The sequence below is a fragment of the Microtus oregoni genome, unplaced genomic scaffold (genome assembly GCF_018167655.1).
Source record: "Microtus oregoni isolate MIOR12 unplaced genomic scaffold, Mior012 000032F_ref0000030, whole genome shotgun sequence".
NCBI classification, from domain to species: Eukaryota; Metazoa; Chordata; class Mammalia; order Rodentia; family Cricetidae; genus Microtus; species Microtus oregoni.
In genome coordinates this window covers 3,799,327-3,820,612 of record NW_024543091.1, presented here as the reverse complement: position 1 = coordinate 3,820,612, position 21,286 = coordinate 3,799,327, and the positions used below count along the sequence as shown (strand labels likewise).

At 39.1% G+C, this 21,286-nt stretch overlaps 1 protein-coding gene across 2 annotated transcripts in view; it reads left to right on the top strand.

Moving 5' to 3' along the window:
* Positions 1–21,286, top strand: part of Bckdhb (branched chain keto acid dehydrogenase E1 subunit beta) — a 174,971-nt gene that overhangs the window by 41,409 nt on the left and 112,276 nt on the right. For both annotated transcript variants that reach the window (XM_041679643.1, XM_041679644.1), the window contains exons 4-6: positions 3,412–3,545; positions 3,745–3,900; positions 6,004–6,112. In XM_041679643.1, the coding sequence (XP_041535577.1) occupies positions 3,412–3,545; positions 3,745–3,900; positions 6,004–6,112 (399 nt within the window). The remainder of the gene's footprint in view (positions 1–3,411; positions 3,546–3,744; positions 3,901–6,003; positions 6,113–21,286) is intronic.

The following is a 21,286-nucleotide window of genomic DNA, read 5'->3' as shown; positions in this document are numbered from 1 at the left end:
GTGTTGAGTGCCATCTCCTGCAAGAGGAAAATGTTCGGGTGAGCGTTGAGTGATACACTGATCACTTCCCATCCTCCTACTCTGAGGTGAAGTGTGTTTCTTGGGTGCAACAGAAGGATGAGTCTTGTTATCAATCCTGTCGTATGGTCATTGTCTTTTTAGTGGGGGAATTGAGACCATTAATATAGAGAGTTATTGATCAGTGTTTATTAATTCCTTCATTTTGTTGTTGTGGTGTGTTCCCCCCTCTTTTGATGAACTGTTCTTGGATTATATATTCCTTATGTCTTCTTGGATATAGTTAACCTCTTGAGACCGAAGTTTTCCTTCTAGTGCTTTCTGTAGAGATGGATTGGTGGACATAAGTTGCTTAAATTTGTTTTATTGTGAGCTGCTTTTCTTTCTCCATCAATTGTGATTGGTAGTTTTGCTGGGTAGAGCATCCAGGCTGGATCTGTGGCCTTTCTGACTTTCAGAGTTTCCAATGAAAAGTCATCTTGAATTATTTTGGTAGGGCATATGCATTTAGAGGTCACTCATCTCTTTCAGATTTTCCAATTTAAGGATATATGTTTTGTTTTTAAACAGGGTCTCAACTTATAGCTTTATCTGGCTTAGAACTTGCCACTTTGTAGACCACATTGGCCGTGAGCGCACAGAGATCCACCTGCTTCTGCCTCTGCAGGCTGGTGTTAAAGGTCTCTGTGACCATGTCCATTTAATGGGATATGTTAAGGTTTGTCATAATGATTTTCTAAATTTCCTTGGTATCTGTTGTAATTTCCTCTCTTTTGGTTAGTTTATGGATATGAAAACCTTTCTTTGATTCTTTCTTTTCTTTCTCTCATTTTATTAATCTCTGTTTTCCCATCTACCATTTATGGGGTTGGCTTGCTTTTGCTTGTCCAATGCATCATTTATTTAATTTGAGATTCCTCTGATGGTAGCTAGAAACTCCTACCCCCAACCAGAACTGATTTCATTATTTAATTGTATCCCATAGGTTTTGCTATGTTGTGTTTTTCCTTTCGTTTAGTTCTAGGAATTTCTGAATTTCCCTCTTAGTTCCTTTGGTGTCCCATTCATCATTCCGTAGTGTATTCTTTAAACTCCATGAAGCTCTCTAACTTAAGGAGACTAGGATTCCATATTCCTGTGTTCTCTTTAGTGGGCACAGGAGAGATTTCTGCCCAGCTCTTTTAACGTGCTCAGAGGTTATTTTCTACTGAGTTGTTTTCAGAGGGTTGACAGCTACAGATGTCAGTGAGTTCTGGATCAATCGGTGCATAAACAAGATATATGTTCTTGGTGTTCAGTTGTTGGCCTCTTTAGATGATGTCTTTGACACCCATCAATATAGTCTGTGCATCTGGATTCTTACAGTCTCTGACAAAGAGCAGAGAGTCCCTTTAGGCCAGCCTTATAACTGTCGTCGTTTACTCTGTGTCCCTTTTTTTTTGAAATCCAAGTGTTCAGTTTATGTCTGCTTTTAGTTTTCCAATGCCTCTAAAAGTTGATTGCTTTTAGCCTGGAATTTTATTAAGTACAGGAGGGTTGGTTTGAAAGAAGCAACTTTGCAGGTATTTTCAGTAGTTCAGTAAATTGAGATATAGAGATTGGTCATTCAGTTCAAACATTTTTTTATGATTTCCATTTTTCTTTTTTGAGCTTTATATTAGAGATATGCATTTAGTAAGTTTCCTAGCACAAATTTCTGAGATCAGACAAGATTGGGCTTCATCAAGGTGGTATGGCCAGAGACCTAACACAAACTTCGTTGCATTTCCTTTTTCTTTTGTCCTCTCTTTCCCTTTCTTTCTTTATTCTTTTTAGATTTTGAGACAGGGTTTCTTCGTAGCTTTTGGTTCTTGTCCTGGAACTAGCTCTTATAGACCAGGCTGGCCTTGAACTCACAGAGATGCACCTGCCTCTGCCTCCCAAGTGCTGGGATTAAAGGCAAGTGCCACCACTGCCCGGCTCTTTTATTTATTTATTTTTCATTGCTGTGATGAAATAACCTGATAAAAGCAGTTTAGGAGGGAAGGGCTTTATTTTGGCTTGCAGCTCAGTGGTACTTACTGTCCATCATGGTAGGGAAGACATGGCAGCAGGCCGGAAGGCATGGTGGAGGGAACGGGAGGCTGGCTGGTCACAATGCATCTTAATTCAAGTGAAGAGGGAAGAGGAAGAGGGATGGCCTCACAGCTTGTCATCAGAAACCCGTTTCCTTCAGAAAGGCACCACCTCCTCAAGGTTTCACATCCTTTCCCAACAGGGCTGCGAGCTTAGGCATGAGGTTGGTGGGGTGGGGTGATGGGTTTCAAATCACGAGCCTAGAGGGAATATTTTACAATAAAACCACAGCAAAGTAATTAGCTAGCTTTCTTGCTTCCTTCCCTTCCCCTCCCCTTTGTATTTTTTTTTTTTCTCTTGAACATTGCGACTTGAGCCCAAGGCCTCCTACATTTTAGGCAAGAGCTACAGAGAGTCCCAGCCCCACATACAGATTTCCTTACTTCTTTTCGTTACTGACTTCTAGCATAACCCCACCAGGGAACATACTCTTAATAAACAATTCTTACTGAATTTGCGATTTGACAATGTCATACACGTCCGAAGTGCATCCTGATTCTACTTCCTACCCACTGCCTCCACTTCTCCCAATCAGTCTCTTTTCCACATCCAAGTCGTTTGCTGTGAGACACGCTGGATTTGATTTTAATCGTTTGTTAGCTCAGCATATGGCTGGTCCATTCCTGTCAGTATTGGAGTTCTCGGTATAGAAGCTAGCATCCTGCATCCTGCATATGTCAGATGAGTCCCTCCCACCAGTTATTATGTTATAGCTATATTTTAAAAGCCCCTTCCTTTTTGTTTTTGTTTTTTGCTGTTGCCCAGACAGCATCTCAAAAGTCTCATACTGAATTATGTACTCGCCTGTGCCCGCACTTAGTTGTATCAGTGACTCCGAACTGCTTGGCGCTCATTGTTCCATGTATTCTTAAGTCTTTGTGAATTCAACCCTTAGCAGTATGAATTTTGCCTTATTAAGTCTGGCAGGGCCTTTCCCCATAATGTCTGCCATCGATAGCGTGATGTCTATTTTCTCTCGTTATGGTTTTTACTGTATAGTTTTTTTTAATTATGATTTTCCCATCAAATAGCAGGATTTTGCTTTTCAAAAAAAACCTCAGTGTGGCAGTGTTTCCTTCATTGGCATATTTAGGTTTGGTATATATAATGCTGTTATGTTCTGAATCAGTTATAATGCTGTCTACTGTTTCTCTACCTGTCCCGTCTTTCTTCATCCCACCCAATTATCAGCTGTATTGTATATTACACTGCTTTAATTTGCTACATTAGATTTGTTTTCTGTTTCTGTTCCTTATATTATTATTATTTTTTTTAAAGGAAAAGATAGAGTGTTTAACACCCCATTGTGTGAACAAGGAATTGTTGGCTTTGGGATTGGGGTCGCTGTCACTGGTGCTACCGCCATTGCAGAAATCCAGTTTGCTGACTACATCTTCCCCGCCTTTGATCAGGTAGGTGGGAAAGGCATCTCAGTCCCGGAGTGTTCAGACACAGGCTCTGCCCACCCATCCCTGCCTTGCCCTCAGCACCTGTTGCCTCATGGTGGTGTGCACAGTTGCGATGGAAATGCATTTGAAGATCCAACTGCATGCTCTTAGGATGTGCACTGGGCAGGAAAGAGTCACTGTGGCATGTCCCTTCTCTCTGCAGATTGTCAACGAAGCTGCCAAGTACCGCTATCGCTCTGGCGATCTTTTCAACTGTGGGAGCCTGACCATCCGGGCCCCGTGGGGCTGTGTGGGCCACGGGGCTCTCTACCATTCTCAGTGTCCGGAAGCCTTTTTTGCCCATTGCCCAGGAATCAAGGTATTCTTGTTTACTTATTTTATTTGATCATCCTTTGATGTTTCCACCTTCGCTTACGCTATTAGTTAGTGTTAATCAATGACCTTCCCTGAAGGAAAACAAACAGGACTTTGGAACTGATAGGCACTTAACTATATTTGAAAAAGAGAGGTTAGCATTTTATTTTAAATTAATTTTCTGGTGCCCAGTTTTCTAGAATGTTCTTCCTGAAGCAGCTCTGGCATGATGCTGGCATTAATTGACTCTACAGATTTTAAGGTCTATGGCATTCTCTTAAAGCTCTAGTTTCTTCTTTCTCATGTGTTTTTTTCTTTGAACTCTTCTTGGGGTACATTTAATAAAACCCACTGTTCAGTCTATATTTACCTCAAAGTCATGTGTGCTTATAGCTCAGTTTTCAGTTTTTAAGCAGACGGAGAGGAAGCTGTTATATAGATGGGAATCTTTTCCTATCTAGAGCATGGTAACTGCTTAGTCTGCTTGGAAGAGTCTTCCTGTAATAGCTTAAGTCTTTTCATGTTGCAAATGTTTCACGTTTTTGTCTCTTGATATTCACCAAACAGCTTTCCAGGGAATCATAGGAACTCACAGATGTGTTAGCCAGAGAAACATGTCTGTTTTTGACAACATAAATCAATTATAAAAATGTTTACATTTTTCTTTATTTTTTTTTCCTGCTGGCTCATAATAATAAGGTTTGTCCCAGTTGAAGGGAGGCTGAATGCTTTTTTGACACAAGCCAGAAGTGGTAGTTTTGGACTAGAGCCCCTCTGAGGCAACACTTATTTTTGAGTTTGAGCTGGATGTTGATCATACTTAATGTTTACACCATATGCTAGAGGTTTTAAACAACAGAACTTTTAATCTTCTACTGTCTGTTTTCTACTTCTTATTTTTAAACTCGAAATATGAAGCTTATATACTAAATATATATACTAAAAGGCTAATACAAATAACTATATGAAGAAAGCAAAGAGAAATTGAAGAAAAGAAGCATAAAGGCATTGTGTAATGAGGTTAATAAAGAGATTAATACTGTTTTATTTATTATTATTATTACTATTATTATTATTATTATTATTATTATTATTTTGACACAAGGTTTCTCTTTGAAACAGCACTGACTGTTCTGGAACTCACTGTGTAGACCAGGCTGGCCTCAAACTCATAGAGATTCACCTGCCTCTGCCTCCCAAACAAACACCTTGAAGGTGGCTTTCTTCAAGGAGTCTTGTTTGATCTTTGTAGTAGGTCCAAGCTTATTCTAATAATCCTTCCAAAGTAAAGTTTGTTCTTACCCCATTCTTTTAAAACCATGACAGCTTAGGTACAAAGTTGTGATTTGAGGAACCATGGTCAAGAGTGTGGTCTCTGGTGTGTATCAGAACAGAGTAAGAATCTCCATCCTAGCAAGTTCTGTGACCTTGGCAGTGTCCTTACCCCTCTGAAGTCAACAGTCTCTGTTTTTAAGCGGGAAGAAGAATAGTAGCCACTTCCTGAAGTCACTGGGAAGGAGAGATGAAATGATCCTCTCTGCGTGATTTGCCAAGTTATATCATGTACTTCCTGTTGTCACTAATCCTCTTCAGCAGCCCCCTCCTGAAAGTCTCAGAGCCCTTGCCTGTCCACTGGAGATGTGGGACAACCATGCTTTTCTCTTGTCTGTGTATCTGGATGCTGTAATATCTGGTCCACAAAATTCAGTGGATCGTCTTTTCCCTTAGGGATTGCAGGTTGCCTTTGCCCGTCAGAACAAGGGGGACTGTGGCACTTCCATTTGCAAATGAGAGCAGAGTGTTAGTAGGAGGGGTGGCACTTAAAGGTGGACATTTCTCTTTCTTTTTATGTGCTTTGCGGGTTCTCTTTGAGCTATGGGCAAGGTGAGGGCCTGAAAGGAAGACTAGTATCTTAGTTATCAGGACATGGGAAGTGTTGTAGTCATGCTTGTGGATAAAGAGATTTCTGAAGGACTGTGTGTAAATTTTATAATAAATACCAATACCCAGTCTTCTAGTTGAATTGGTTACACTTGATTGGTTAAGTATCAACCCTGAGAAGTAGATTTACTGGGGTGTGTTTTGCTAAAATTGTTTGTTTTTGCAGGTGGTTATACCCAGGAGCCCTTTCCAGGCCAAGGGACTTCTGTTGTCATGCATAGAAGATAAAGATCCATGTATATTTTTTGAACCTAAAATACTTTACAGGGCAGCAGGTAAAGATTTCTTCCATTTTGTTTTTGCGACTCTCTTTGCTTTCTTTTACATAGTTAATTTTTTAGATATTTTATCCTTAGTTTGATTTCCACTTTCCCTGCGGATTGAGTTCTGTGACATTTAATTTTGTCCTCAGATGTAAACTTTAGAGAAACCCATCTAGTTCGACTCTGATTGTGGAATGCGAAATGTTAACAAAAATAAAAGATCGTGTTGAGTTTTGTTTAGTCATTGTGGGTTGTATGGGAAAGTGAGGGCCCTTGTGTGACATGATATTGAAAGTCCCCTTTAGAGACGTGACCCTGAAATTTTTGTAGGTCAGGGGATTCTGTAGTGAAGCAGGTAATGTTAATGATGGGCTGAGGTATCGGTCTTCCCTGGCTGGCGTTCTGTCACAGTAACCCAAGATGTTTGATTACCCTTCCTGTAGCTCACAATTCTAATTCTATGAGCATACATCTGTGACTGCTTATTTCTCAGTTGTAATGGAAAATTTAAATATCAAATGATTTATTCTGTTTAAAGTGTATTCTCCCCCCCCCCCCCCCCCGAATTCAAGAACATTACTTTGGCAGGTTAACTTTAAAACTACATGTCTTTGTTGTGATGTAATTTGTGTATAATAAAATACACAGCTATTGTGTTCAGTTTGATGTTTTTTTGACAGCCCCATATATTCATATAGCCACTGTACAAAACAAATGCAGAACATTTTAATCATTCCTGCAAGCCTTTCCCTGTTTGCTTTCTGCCTGTCCATCCCTTTAGCTGTAAGTCTAGTTGCTTTCTGATTGTGATTAGATTAGCCATTCATGTCTCTGGTCTTTGTGGAGATGGAGGTTCACATATATTCTCGTGTTTGTCTTCTTTTGCCCAACCCAGTGTTACAGAGATTTCATCCATTTATTGCTTGTGTCTAGTTCATCTGTATTGCTGAGTAGCAGTCTATTGTATGAACAGTCATTGTTGGTTATTATTACAATTGTGGTAATACTGCACAATTGTATACAATATTAGGACATTATTCAGTGAATGAACATTGCCCTTAAACTGCATGAATAGTTATTGTTCATCATTATTATTACTGGATATATTTGTTATTCTTGTAAGAGTACTTGCTTTTACTGAGGAAAGTGGGTTACTTCCTTTCCAACAAGTTAATGACCCTTAAATATTATTGATACATTGCACCTCTAGTTCTGGCTGTTAACATGACCGTTAATGAGTTCATTAGGAAATGAATCTTCATAATGAAGAAAAAAGGCACCTGGACACCTGAGGCACATGCAGTTTTGTTGTATTAGTATGAACTTAAGTGAATATTCATTGTACGAATCCACTGTCATTAATTGGCTTATGCACTGGGCTCCTATTTCACTTTTTCTATTTAGTTTTTGAAAAGTGACTTGTAGGCTTGTATGGTATTATTAGAAAAGAGAAATTTTCCTAAATCTGAAGTACTGTTATTTGCATAATTTCTGGCATATATATTTTTTTTTTAGAGGATTCTAGTCATAGATTTCCTTAGGAAGCTAAAATGTCAGTCATCTAAAAACATTACCAGTTGTCTCTAAGGAATTTGGCAGATTAATTTCACTCTGTATATGTATTTTCTATACTATGTTATTTTGGTTTGTGTGTCTGTGTATTACTTAGAAAGCATATATTCCCTGACCATGAAATATTCATCTATTTGACTACAAGTTAGTTTTTATTTCTTTGTATGTCTCTGTTCTCTTATGAATTGTTTACATAGATTTCTGTTTCTGTTGTAGTCGTTTAGGAGAACTTTTGTATCTCTACAACAAGTGGGACTGCAGTTAAAGGACATAATTTCCCTACTGAGGAGAGGGCCTTGATTACATGTTGAGAAGGGAGGGTGACCAAAGGTTTTCATTTAACTTGCAGTGCAAAGTTACCTTTGAATTTGTTGACCCATTTTCTGTGATTGGTAAATTGCCAGTTCATGGCATTGGGCCCAGTAGAATTTTCTGGCTTACTTTCCAGATTTAGTTTGAGCATTGGACACATGCATCTTTCAAGCCTTAAGTTAGTCATAGTCTTAGTGACTAAGCTTATGCCATGTGATAGAATGATATATTTTGTTTCTGTGTAAAGTTTAGGATCATGAGTCATAGCACTTGTAACAAGTTCACCCACTAAAGCCCCATAGCCATGTATAGTTTAGACACAGATTAAAAATAGCAAGAAGTTCCCCTTTCATTTCCTTTACTCCCAACTCATTCCTTAGCTTTGGTCCTGTGGATTTATATTTCTCTGTACAGGTGACTAAGTGGAACGTACTTGCTTACATATGAAGCATAAAAAAAGATATAAGTACGTTTCTGTAATTTGCTTTGCAAAATCTTCTATAAATTTATAAAATCTATAAATGTATAAGCTATATATTCAAATAATAAAGAGCAAGCTATACATATTCTAAAATAGCTTTTCTTTAAAATATATTTCTAAACTGCACTGTGGTGGCACACACTGTTAATCTCAGCACTTGGGAGGCAGGTGAATCTCTGTGAGTTCGAGGCCAGCCTGGTCTACAGAGTGAGTTCCAGGACAATCTCCAAAGCTACAAAGAGAAACCCTGTCTCAATAAACCATATATAATTCCTATTAATTCTTTGGGAATTTCGTATATTGTGTTTTGATCATATTCATTCCCACTCCTACCCACTATCCCAATGTTGTGATTTCCCTACCCTCTTAAAAGTCTCTCAGGCCCAGTTTGTGACACTTATATACTCCTGGGTATAGGGCTATGCATTTTAGTTTGGTGGATGATCCCACAGCCACACCCTTAAGGAAAACCTTGCCCAGAAGCCATCAACAGTCAATAGCTCCTCATTTACAGGTGTGGCTTCTTGAGACGCACATCCATCAAGTAACTTTTCATACAGTTAATTTCTGTCAATTAACATATGTGTCATTGATTTTTACTTCATAAAATATGTGCTATACCCTTTCTTTTCCCCTGCTAATGAACATTGAAATGCTTCTACATTCTGGCTGTTTTAAACAGTGTTGCAAGAAAAGTATGTTTATATGTGTTTAAGTATGTGGGAAAAGAAAATTCGTTTGCATTAAAAACATTTGTGTACAAAAATTTAAATGCGTAGTCTGTATGCTCAAGTAATAAAGAGCAAGCAATAAATAATCTATGAATAGCTTTTCTTTAAATACATATTTCTGTTAGTTCATTGAGAGAATTAATTGGTTAATAGAAAAAATAAATTTTGTTTTGTAAATTAGAAACTCACAAAATCAGTGCCAGGTTCTTTCCTGCTTGCTTGCTTTCTTTCTTTCTTTCTTTCTTTCTTTCTTTTATTTATTTATTTATTTTTTTGGTTTTTCGAGACAGGGTCTCTCTGTGGTTTTGGAGCCTGTCCTGGAACTATCTCTTGTAGACCAGGCTGGTCTCGAACTCACAGAGATCTGCCTGCCTCTGCCTCCCGAGTGCTGGGATTAAAGGCGTGCGCCACCATCGCCTGGCTTTCTGTTGTAGGAGCTGCGGGCTGCGTTCCTGCCGCCCAGCTCCTGCCACCGGCTAGCTTTACCCGAAATAACAACACACAAATTGTATTCTTTTAAACACTGCTTGGCCCATTATATCTAGCCTCTTCTAGGCTAATTCTCACATATTAATTTAGCCCATTTCTAATAATCTGTGTAGCACCGCTAGGTGCACTTACCGTGAAAGATTCAGTATGTCTGACCTGGCAGCTTGCTTCATTGTGTCTGCCTCAGATAGGGGAATCATAGCATCTGCCCGGGAGAGGGGAGCATGGCCTCTGAGCTCACTTCCTCTTCCTCCCAGCATTCTGTTCTGTTTACTCCTCCCACCTATGTTTTAACCTATGAGGCCAAGCAGTTTCTTTATTACTTAACCAATGACTTTACTCCATCATTTCCCCTTTTTCTGTTTAAACAAAATGGAAAGGCTTTAACTTTAACATAGCAAAATTACATATAACAAAACAGTTATCAAGTAAAAATTACAATATTTACATCTATTTTATCTTTATCATAACTAAGGAAAACTATAACTATAACTAACTATTCTTCAACTCCATCAAAGACTCCAGAAAGATACAATATTACCTAAGCAAACAAGAAATAAGCAACTTTCAAACTCTAGAAATGACAAAGACATCTTGCTGCCTGGACAGTCACCCAAAGTTTCTCTGTACCATTGGGGCATTCATCTTCAGCCTACAGGCTCATAGTATCCAGAGACATTTCCATGAAGCAGGAAATTTCAAAGTCAGTGTAGTCACTATTGCTGTGTTGTGCAGAATGTCTTGCAGACTCTTTCATGAATCAGGAACCCTGAAAGATTATTTCACCTTTAGGCAAGTTCAGTAGTCCTCTCTCTGCAGGTTCTTTGTGTTCAGTTTATACAATAGTCCAGGCAAGAGCAGTTTCTTGCCCAAATGGCTATCAAACTCCATAAGGATCCTCTTCGATGACCATCTTCTTCTTGAAGTAGATTGGTGTTTCCAGAAGCAGACGTGTCTCATTGTCATGAAAAACCCTAAGTTATTAAAACATTAAATAGCATATTCCGTAGTCTTTGAAAGATATGAAGAATGCTGATCTAACTGAAATATATATCTATATATCTAGAAAATCTAAAATCCCCATGTATTCTTTGGTTGCATTCTGGTAGTGCATGGAGCTTGAGGGCAATAGTATCTTGCAGTCATTTTTTTTTTCAGGGGCCAGTGGTTGCGTCTGCATCTCATGTGCAAATATAAAAGACAATATTGGTTCTGTACTGAGTAGGTACCCACAATTGAGAAAGTTCCAGAAAGCTGGATGTGGCTGCACACATCTGCAGTCCCTCTACTTGGGAAATTTAGGAATGAGAATGGCTGTGAGTTCAAGGGCAGGCAGGGTTACATAATAAGACCTTCCAAAAACCTAATCAACATGCCAAGCAGAAATTCTAGAAACACTAGAAACCTACTCTTAACAATGAGGTCTAAATGGTTGTGGGATGTGGAAATGTGCCGGAAATGAATGAGTTATTCGATGGTTTGCCAACCTGCAGAAGCATGAGGCTGTGCCTCATGACTGAGATAACTTGAGTCTTTAGGGACAACTGTTTAATTCTTTTTTTTTTTTTTTTGGATCCATTTTTAAAATGTGTCCCTAAAGCAGAAAACAGTGTTTTGTGGAGAAACATGGGTACTCATGATTGTAACTGTACGAGTGATTGACAGGAGCTGGGTTGCAAATGTGGAAGAGTTTTAGGGATAACCCCGTTTATTATCTTGTGTTTGGTTCTTAGGTGTGTATCAAGCTAGTAGACAGGAAAACTCCATGTCGAATTTCCCTTCTTCTTTCCCGTCTTCCCTGCCTGCCTTCCTTTGTATGTGTGCCCCATGTGCTGCAGAGGCCAGATGAGGACCTTTTGGGACTGGGGTTACAGGTTATCAGCTGCCTCATGTATGTGCTAGGATTCAAAACCAGGCTCTCTACAAGAGCATTAAGCGCTCTTAATCACCAACCCTCTCGCCCCTATTTTTTTCGGCAAGAACAGCGTTACTTAAACTAAAAATCAAAAATTCTGAAAAGATCCACCAATTTATTGGTGCTTCTTTGTTACCAGTTTACAAACCAGTGTCCCATTTTAAATTGTCAGTTAACATTATTTTTTTTGTACTTTAATTCTTGTGCTAAGTGATTTTTCTCTTCCCAGCTCTCTATTGCTGATGTGTAGTGACTGTAATTCAGTTTTTAATTATTTTCTTCGCCAATTTCCTTTGTGTGAAGTTTACATATTGTACCTTGCTGTAGAAAATCCATTTGAAAATAAAATTCAAATTTAAATATTTATTATTTCTTGGAGAATTTCTTACATTGGATTTTTATTATATTCATCCCATCCATTATCCTTTTCTTTATCCACCTGCAATTTTACTCATGCAACCTACAACCTATGTCTTTTTTCTTATACAGTGGTAGGTGTATGGCTACCCGCTGGAGCATGTTAGACCTCCTGGGGCCATACCCTTCTAGAAAGCTAACTCTCCTTCAGCATCTATAACTTACCAATAGATCTTCAGCTATGGGTGGCACTGCATCCCTTCTCCTTGCTGCTGTGGTTTTGTTTGATTTGAGCTTGCACAGATCTTTTGCATCACAATCATTGTGAGTGCGTATGTGCAGCTGTCCTGTTGTGCCTGGAAAACATTGTTTCCTTTTGCCTACTACCTCTGGCTCTTAGTCTTTCAACCCCCCGAGCCTCGGGAGGAGGGCACTGTGACATAGATGTACATTTAGGCCTGGGAACTCTGCAGTCCCTTGTTCTCTGAACCTTGACTAATTGTGGATCTCTGCTTTCATTACCAGTGATTGCAAAAGGAAGCTTCTTTGATGAGGTTTGGGAGATGCACTAATCTATGGGTATAATGAGACATCATTAGGAGTTGGCTCAGTGCTGTGCCACGTTAGCAGAGAAGTAATGTCTATGACTTGTCTAGCCCCTGGTTTGTGGCCCTGATAACTGTGCCATGTATGGGTTCCATCTTTTAACAGGCTTTAAATCTAATTAGAAAGTGGTTGGTTACTCCCGTGCCGTATGTGCCACTGATGCACCAGTCTGCATGTCTTGCCAGGCTTGTCACTTAGTTCATGGGGTTTACAACTGGGTAAGACTGAGTTTTACTTCATTCCTCTAGTAGCATACATGACCTTCCCTTGTGAATGCTAGCCAGTAAGGATTAAGCTTCCAGGTTGGTACCTGCTTTATTTCTCCATGTTCTATGACTCAAATATGTGATATCTTCAGCAATAGTCTTGCCATCAGTTCTGGAGGGTAACTAAGAGCAGCAGTAATAATCTATAGAACTTGGGAGTTTATAGGACCTAACTAGCTAACAACTCTGAAAGAGGCAACCCATCCCTGACATTGGATTTTTATTGGTTAATGTCTTAGTTACAGTTTCTATTGCTTTAACGAAACACCAAGACCACAAAACAAGTTGGGGAGGAAAGGGTTTTTTTTTGACCCATACTTTCACGTTGCTCTTCAGCACTGAAGGAAGTCAGCACAGGGACTCAAGCAGGGCTGGAATCTGGAAGTAGGAGCTGATGTGGAGGCCATGGAGGGTTACTACTTACTGATTTGCTTCCCGAAGCTTGCTCAGCTTGCTTTCTTAGAGAACCCAGGACCACCAACCTATGGATAGTACCGCCCACCATGGGCTAGGCCCTCCCCATTGATCACTACTTGAGAAAATACCTACATCTGGATCTCATGGAGACATTTCCTCAACAGAGATCCCTTCCTCTCTGATGACTCTAGCTAGTTATCAAGTTGGTACACAAAACCAGCCAGTACAGTTAGCTTGTGGTGTCTAGTAGCGAGACAGTTGTCCCAGTGAAGTGTAGCTACATTTAAGTTGTTTTTATATATGAAACTTTTCATATTTTAGGAAGCTTCCTCAGTAGTTTTTCATGTCTTTTTCAGGAAGTCTTTAGTGTCTGCCATCTCTCCCTTTTTTTTTCATGTTCTCTTCTGAATCCCACCTCTTTTAACCCTTACTGTTCCATTATTCTCCCATCCCCCAATATATTGCTGTGTTCTTCCCTCCCTTGGAAGCCCCACTCCCCATGAACCCTTGCTAATTTCTTGACCTCTGTATGGTACATTTACATAATGGAATATTATTCAACCACTAAGAAAAATGAAATTTGTAGGTGAGTGGATGGAACTAGGAACAGCCATTCTCCGTGAGGAAACCCCAATTTGGAGCTACAGGCTTCATGTGCTCTTTCATTTTGTGGATGATGGCTTTGAATCTTCAGATATGTCTGTGTATCATTTGGAATAACCAAAGAAATTCAAATGTTTTAAAGAAGGAGGAATAATTGTCAGTACCATTGATTTGGTAGCACTTTTGCTAACCTAGTAATGTAACATACTGATGATTGCATGGAAAAAGTTACTCCAAGAGTTACTGAGAAGATTAAATGGGCTGGAGACATGGTTAAGTTTGCTGCCCTCTGTATTATGAAGGATCAATCCCATGAAAGTGTTTCTTTGTCATGTTTATCAAGACTGGAAAATGTAATCAAGTTAACGGCAAGTCTTGCAAAGAGCGGATAGGTTCTGTTACGTCACTGCTGCCTTTGCTGCGCATGCTTGGCAGCCATCTTGAGAAGCTCTCTAATTTGGCTCATGCAGAGAAATTGGCAATATGGGATTTTCTCTATTAAGTAGTTATTAAAAATTATTTCAGGAGCTCTCTCTCTCTTTCACTGTGTGTGTGTGAGAGACTCAGTTAAAGTAATTGTGTTGAAACCATGAAGAACTGAGTTGGATTGTCAGAATCCATGTAAAAATGTTGGGCATGGTGATGTGTGCTTGTTATTCCGACCTTGGGGAGGAAGAGACAGGCGGAGCCATGGGGCCCACTGGCCAGTTAAGTAGAATTGGTGAGCTCCAGAGTAATGAGAGGCCCTGACTCAAGAGAGGTGTATTGTGTTTTTAAAGATGACACCTGAGGTTGTGCTCTCTCCACACTACACATACATGTATAAAAGTGACATCGGGTGCATTTAAATTGAAAAAGGTGTAGACTTTTGTTCCAAAATCACATTGCCGTTGTAGAAACAATAGGTTCTTTAGTGATATTTTAATGGAAAGAAAACATCCTTGGAAATAATGGCACCCTGAAGCTCAGTGTGTTTATTATGTACAGTGGAACAAGGATGTGGGGTTATTGCATACATATATACAGAGAGGCAGGGTTATTATGCACAGCTGAATAAAGAGACAAGTTTGGCTAATCTCAGTAGCATTAGTCTGTGTAGGGGAGTGGTTTCCAGGCTGTAAATACCAGGGTGTGTGTGTAGAAGGTGTAAAGCCAGTAGACATTTTCTGTACACACATCAACATTCACACTCGGACCAGAGGAAGGCTTTGCCATCCCTCCAAGCCTTACTTGGGGCAGGCTTTGGCACTCTCCTGTGACTGAGATATTGATCCTGGGCAGTCACTCAGGACTTTACTTGCTCCCTACAGAGGGTCTACTGCCCCCTAATTTGGTCTTAATATGCCTTCTCCTGAATCAAATTCTCTCTATGATGAAAAGAAAGAAAGGGAAGGAGGGAGGGAGGGAGGGAGGGAGGGAGAGAGAGAGAGAGAGAGAGAGAGAGAGAGAGAGAATATAAAGCATTGTTTGCCACGCTGTTCCTTAATTGCTAAACTAATGAGGCCTATTGTTCTGGGTAATTTACTTAAGACAACAAAGCAGTCATTGCTGGCAACTTTTCAATGAAGATGTGCCAAGGTTCCAGCCCATTCATGTAAGTATGCCAGCCTCAGGGTCCTTATTCCAGGGATTTGCTATTCACCAGCTGACAATTGATTTATAAGGCAGAGAGACAGGGTTCTTGCAGGTTGGTCACTGACTCACAAGCAGAGTGGAATGTGTGCTGGCTCCATGCCTTTTCTGCTGGCCTGTGACTTTGCTGCTAGAGCATGAAGTAATGGCAGAGGGCCAGGGTGCTATCTTTGGCCAGGTGTCCTCAGTGTGGTCTTGACCTTTGGTTAATTGCTTAGTAAGTAAAATATAGTACTACAGTCAAATATGTCTCTGTGTCTGCCCATTTTTCCATTTGTCCATTTATCCATCTGTCTGTCTGTCCATCCACCTATCTATTTTTCCATCCCTCCAGTAGGGGTTTAGACCATTAGTGAGTAAACTAGAGTTACTCTCTGAATGGGTTTTATACAGTTGGTCCTGGTATCATCTTCTGTAAAGGGACAGATAGTAAATATTTTAGGTGTAAGGCCACTTTGTCTCTGTTGAGCTGCTTAGCTCTGTTGTAGGGTAAAAACAACCATGTTCAATACATGAATAACATGGCTGTAAGCCAAAAGACATGCTCTTTAAAAATAAATTGACTTATAAACTATAGTGTGCCAGTTTCTAAAAGTATTTGATGTGCTACTCTAATACTTTTAAGTTTTCTACTGCTGTTTTATGTCTTGGCTTTGTTAGCTTAATAATCATCCGCTTTGAGACTTACCTATCGGGACCTTGAGTACCAGCTTCAGAGTCCTCAGGGCTCAGAACTGGATGTCTATGGCAGGTGAGGATCTGAGGGTTAAAAAAAATTAACTCAAGTACATTACCTCTGCATGTTCTTTATTTTTTTGTGCGAGGGGAAAAAGTGAAGTGAAGGGGCATGGAGAAGAATAAAAATAAGGGGAAGAACAAGAAGAAAGGAGAGTAAGGGGAAAAAGTAGAAGTAGTGAGGAGAAGGAGGAGGAGGAGGAAGAAGAGGAGGAGAAGGAGGAGGAAGGACTGATCTCCACTAGGTTTCTAGTTTTTTGCAGACGTAGTTAGGGAAATTCCATAGGCAAGGACAATGAGAAAATGCATATCACAAAAAGGGGCAGGTAGAACCTGACAAAGCAGAGTACTCCAGAGTAGGTGGCCCGACCTAGGAAAGAGGCAGCATTTAAGGGAAAGTACCTGACATTCCAAACCATTAGATAAAGTTACTACACATCCCTGAATTCTGGATTCACCCATTCTCCTCATCTGATCTCTTTTATGATAACCAGTTTTGGGGACGCCCAGATCTGTTTATTAGCAAAGGTGGGGCATGCTGCCTTCTAACTCAGTGCCTGTCTTCTATAGACATTTCTATTGTCACGGCCACCCTTATCCTGCAAGGATGACGCGACCACCGGAGCTCTTCTCACTGCAGTTTATTCCAGGACTTTATTCACTCTCTCTCTTCCTCTCTTTCCTTGACCTCTCTCTCTGTTGACCTCTCTCCTCTCTCCTTTTTTCCTCTCTCTCTGGGCAAACCTCTCCCAGCCCTTAAGTAGGCATGGGCTGCCAACCCCGAACTGCCAGGTGGCCACTGCCCATAGGTTCACGCATATGCAGGCAGCTGATAATCATTGTGTGATCGTAGCATAGGTCAGGCCTTAGCCATCTCAGGAGTTGATTATACATCTCCATCAGGTGTGACACCACGCAGCCAGCTACATTCTATGTGGTCTGTTATCAGGTAATTTTGTGGGATTGACTCTGAAAATTTGACTGGGATTGACTCTGAAAATTTGACTGTTAGAGCAAAGAGTGAATGCCATCCCTCCAAGGCTTCGTGGTATGGGGGAATGGAGCAAGGTTACTCCAATGCCCGCGCAGAAGTCATACTGTTGAGGTGTTTTGAGAAGAATCCCATTTTGAAGGGAAACATCATGGCTTCACAAGGTTTCCACAGATACTACCACAACTTTTCCAAAAGATAAGTGTTCCCGCAGCTCTGCAAAATGGGTTATCCTACGTGGACGTGGACGTATACACTTCCCGTGATTCTGCCTATTGGTCTGTCAGCTGTGTATAGTCTTGGGGGCCCCAACATCTCCCCTTCTTTTGTTTAGTAAATGCAGCATGTGTATATGTCTTTGGGCAATGAAAAAAATTTTCTTTTACTAAATTAATAGCCAATAATCTATTGATGGCAAGCTGAGAACTAGTTCGGCCGTCTTGCCAATGAGTTGTATATGATTTTAAAATATCTCATCTATAGTGAAATCTGTAATATATCTCAGGTTTGTTATAATTTGTGGTCTGTGCTGAAATCCATGTTGTAGAAAAAGCAAAGAGACTCATTTTTGAGTCAGAATGAAGCTTTTGAAAACCTAAAAATAATTTTGGTTAAAAACAGTAATATCCCCTTCTTGTTTAGAAGGCTATATGTATATAAATTAAAGAGATGTCTCCATTAAGACCAAAAGAATTTTTTAGTTTTACATAAAAAATATTGGAGGCCGGGCTGTGGTGGCGCACGCCTTTAATCCCAGCACTCGGGAGGCAGAGACAGGCGATCTCTGTGAGTTCTAGGCCAGCCTGGTCTACAAGAGCTAGTTCCAGGACAGGAACCAAAAGCTACAGAGAAACCCTGTCTCAAAAAATTAAAAAAAAAAATATTGGGCAGGGTGAGGGAGGCTGGGATAATATAAAAATATTGAAAGGGAATATAGAATATTAATTTTGTGACTAAAGCAGTAGATATACTCATAACTTTATAGGGGCAATGATTATAGATGTTAAATTTTTGAAATTAATTTTGGAAAGCAGTAACTTGGGGAATTTACCCTGTCTTTTTAGTAGATAAAGGAGGACAATTGACTCCAAAGTATATATAATTAGAATAAAGCTTTTGCAGAAACTAGAACAAGGCATAGTTTTGCTTATAACAAGTTATGTCAGTAATAATATGTTTATAAATATACATAAACATATATATAAGAGAATATATTTAAAGATTGCTCGAATGTATTTGAATAATTTAATAAGATTAGTCATAACTTGTATTTTTAACTAATAATAGCTTATAAATTAAGTAGAAAAGTTTTTATCTTATAAATCAAGTAAGATTTTTTATTAATAAGTTGTATAGTTTACAGTTAAAGTAAATTTATGTTTTAAGTTTATTAATAATTATGTATATTTATATATACCATATATATTATATGACTATATTATATATCTAATATATTGTTATAGTAATTAAATAAATTATCCAAACAGTTGTTTAGATAATTAATCATTAGTTTATAATTTAAGTAAGGTTTTTGTTAACAGTTTATAAGTTAATTGCCTTATAAACTTGGAACTTTATGTTTTATCTCTGTTAAATTTAGCCTAAAAGGTAATAATGAAGTTATTTTAATATGGAAACAAATTAAGTTATTACCCAAAATACAATATGTAAGAAGATTGGTAGTTATGAATTCTTTATAATGTATCTTGTGCTAAATCAGGCACAATAAAGATACCAAAAACAACTCCTTTATAGGTAAAGAAAAGGAAAAAAAAAGTATTTTAAACTGTTATGAGGATAACAGATTACATGTGAACTCAGACATTTTTAAAATCAGTTTAAAAGGACAGATACTTTGTGGCTATATTTTTATCTATACCTGTAGGGTAGATGGTGTTTATCATGAAGACAATTAGACAGCTGGAGAAATGTTTCTGGTGTTCGGATGAGAGATTTTTAGAGTTAACAATTAAGAGGGTAGGATTTACATCTTTTTTTTTTTTGTTTGTTTGTTTTTTTGTTTTGGTTTTTCGAGACAGGGTTTCTCTGTGGTTTTGGAGCCTGTCCTGGAACTAGCTCTTGTAGACCAGGCTGGTCTCGAACTCACAGAGATCCGCCTGCCTCTGCCTCCCAAGTGCTGGGATTAAAGGCGTGCGCCACCACCGCCCGGCTAGGATTTACATCTTAAAGCAAGCAACAGCATGCTTTTTCTTGGCTGGCCTGAGACGTGCAGGCTGCTGAATCTGAGACAGACAGTAAAGAGTTAGAGGCAGAGACACAAAGAGCTAATTAATAAGCGTTATAGAGGGAGATTTTTTCAGTTTCTTTGAGCGTCTCCAATCCAACTGAAAAATCCTGTAGAGTTTGACAAATCGCTGAGAGAGGATGAGCTAAGCAGAGCTCCTGTTTGTGGCTCTTTTTTTTTTTTTTTTTTTTTTTTTTTTTGTGAACAAACCAGGAGTGGAACTAGCCTTATCTGTAAAGAGAGAAAGGCAATAAGAAGTGTAGCAATAGAAAGAAAATTTGTAGGAATGGTTTATGGAATATTGAGAAATCATCATTTGAATCTTTTAAAGCAGCTGAAATAGTCTGCCCAGGCAGCCTCACATTGTAAGCCTGTCAGGGAAACTTGGTTTGTTATTTAAATGAGAAGCAACAGTAATAGGTGACAGTTTTAGAGTTTTAGAGCAAAATTGAACCATTTAGCCTTCAGGCGTCATAGTGAAGACAGCCGCTTGGAATAGGCAGGAATCTGAACAGCTAACCCTCAAGGCTGGGGGAGAGTGTGGCGAAAACATTATTGGCCCTTGCCTGGTTCTCAGGCCATCTTGTTAAATGGTTAATTAGAAGTAACAAGCAACACCAATTAGGAGTGTAGCATTTCGCCATCTTTCTATTAGACCCCCCCCCCCCCCAGTAAAATAGCAGTGGTTTTTTTTTTTGTTTTTTTTTTTGTTTTTTTTTTTTGTCTGAGAGTTTGGCTTAAAGTTACATCCTCCAAGGTAAAATTTTCTATGCCTGATTTGTCAATATTGTCTCTTGAATTGTTAATCTGAACAATTGCCTGTTGCATTATAGATGTTGTTTGACTTTTAGTAAGAGAGAAAGTTACATGGAGAGAACATATAAAGAGGGGTAGGAAATTTTTTCTTTAGGATTATTTATTTATTATGTATACAGTGTTCTGTCTGTATTTGTGCCTGCAGGAAGGAAGAAGGCAACAGATCTCATTACATATGGTTGTGAGCCACCATGTGGTTGCTGGGAATTGAACTCAGGACCTTTGGAAGAACAGCCAGTACTTTTAAGCTCTGAGCCATCTCTCCAGCCCCGAAAATTTTTTCTTTACTCCAACACTTACCTATAAAAGAGTTAATAAATATTTGATATCTTGTTATTTATTTAGTTATATTAATCCTTTTAAGACTGCGTGACTCTCTTCGGTTCCGGTTACTGATATGTGATTGGATTGGAAACAGTACAAATACACACACAGGAGATGACAATCCTCAGTACTGTATCAGTGGTTAACACTACTCAGTTTAACAGTTTTTAAAACTTAAAATATGGCTTGAAAACTATATTGGCTGGAAAAGATGATCAGTATATATTGCTAAGAAAATAATAGAATATGAATGTGGAATTTTTTTTAGTGGTATGTACAGTGTGAATCTGTTTGTGAAAGTAGAAAGGCAAGGTATTTGCATGTGTGTGTGTGTACTTGCGTACTGCCAATATCAAAAAAGATCCTAAGTCAGACTTCTGAGTTTCCAAACAGATGATGTCAACTCACGTAATGTAAGTAGAAAACATCTATTGAAGGAGTTTTGAGTAGCACCTTGTGCTCTGAAGTGGTTGGTAACCATGCTGAAAGCCTGTGTGTCTGGCGGCCATTGTCAACGTAGTGCTTTCTGCAGAGGTGCCTTAGCAGCCCTGCTTGTGTGCTGCACTGCAGTAATTTTATTGAGGCCACGGAGCCTGCAGGAAGGACTTTAGAATTATTCCGAACACTTGCTATTCATTCATTTCTTCAGCTTCCAAATTAGAATCGATAGATTGGCAGAGAGTTTTGTGATATA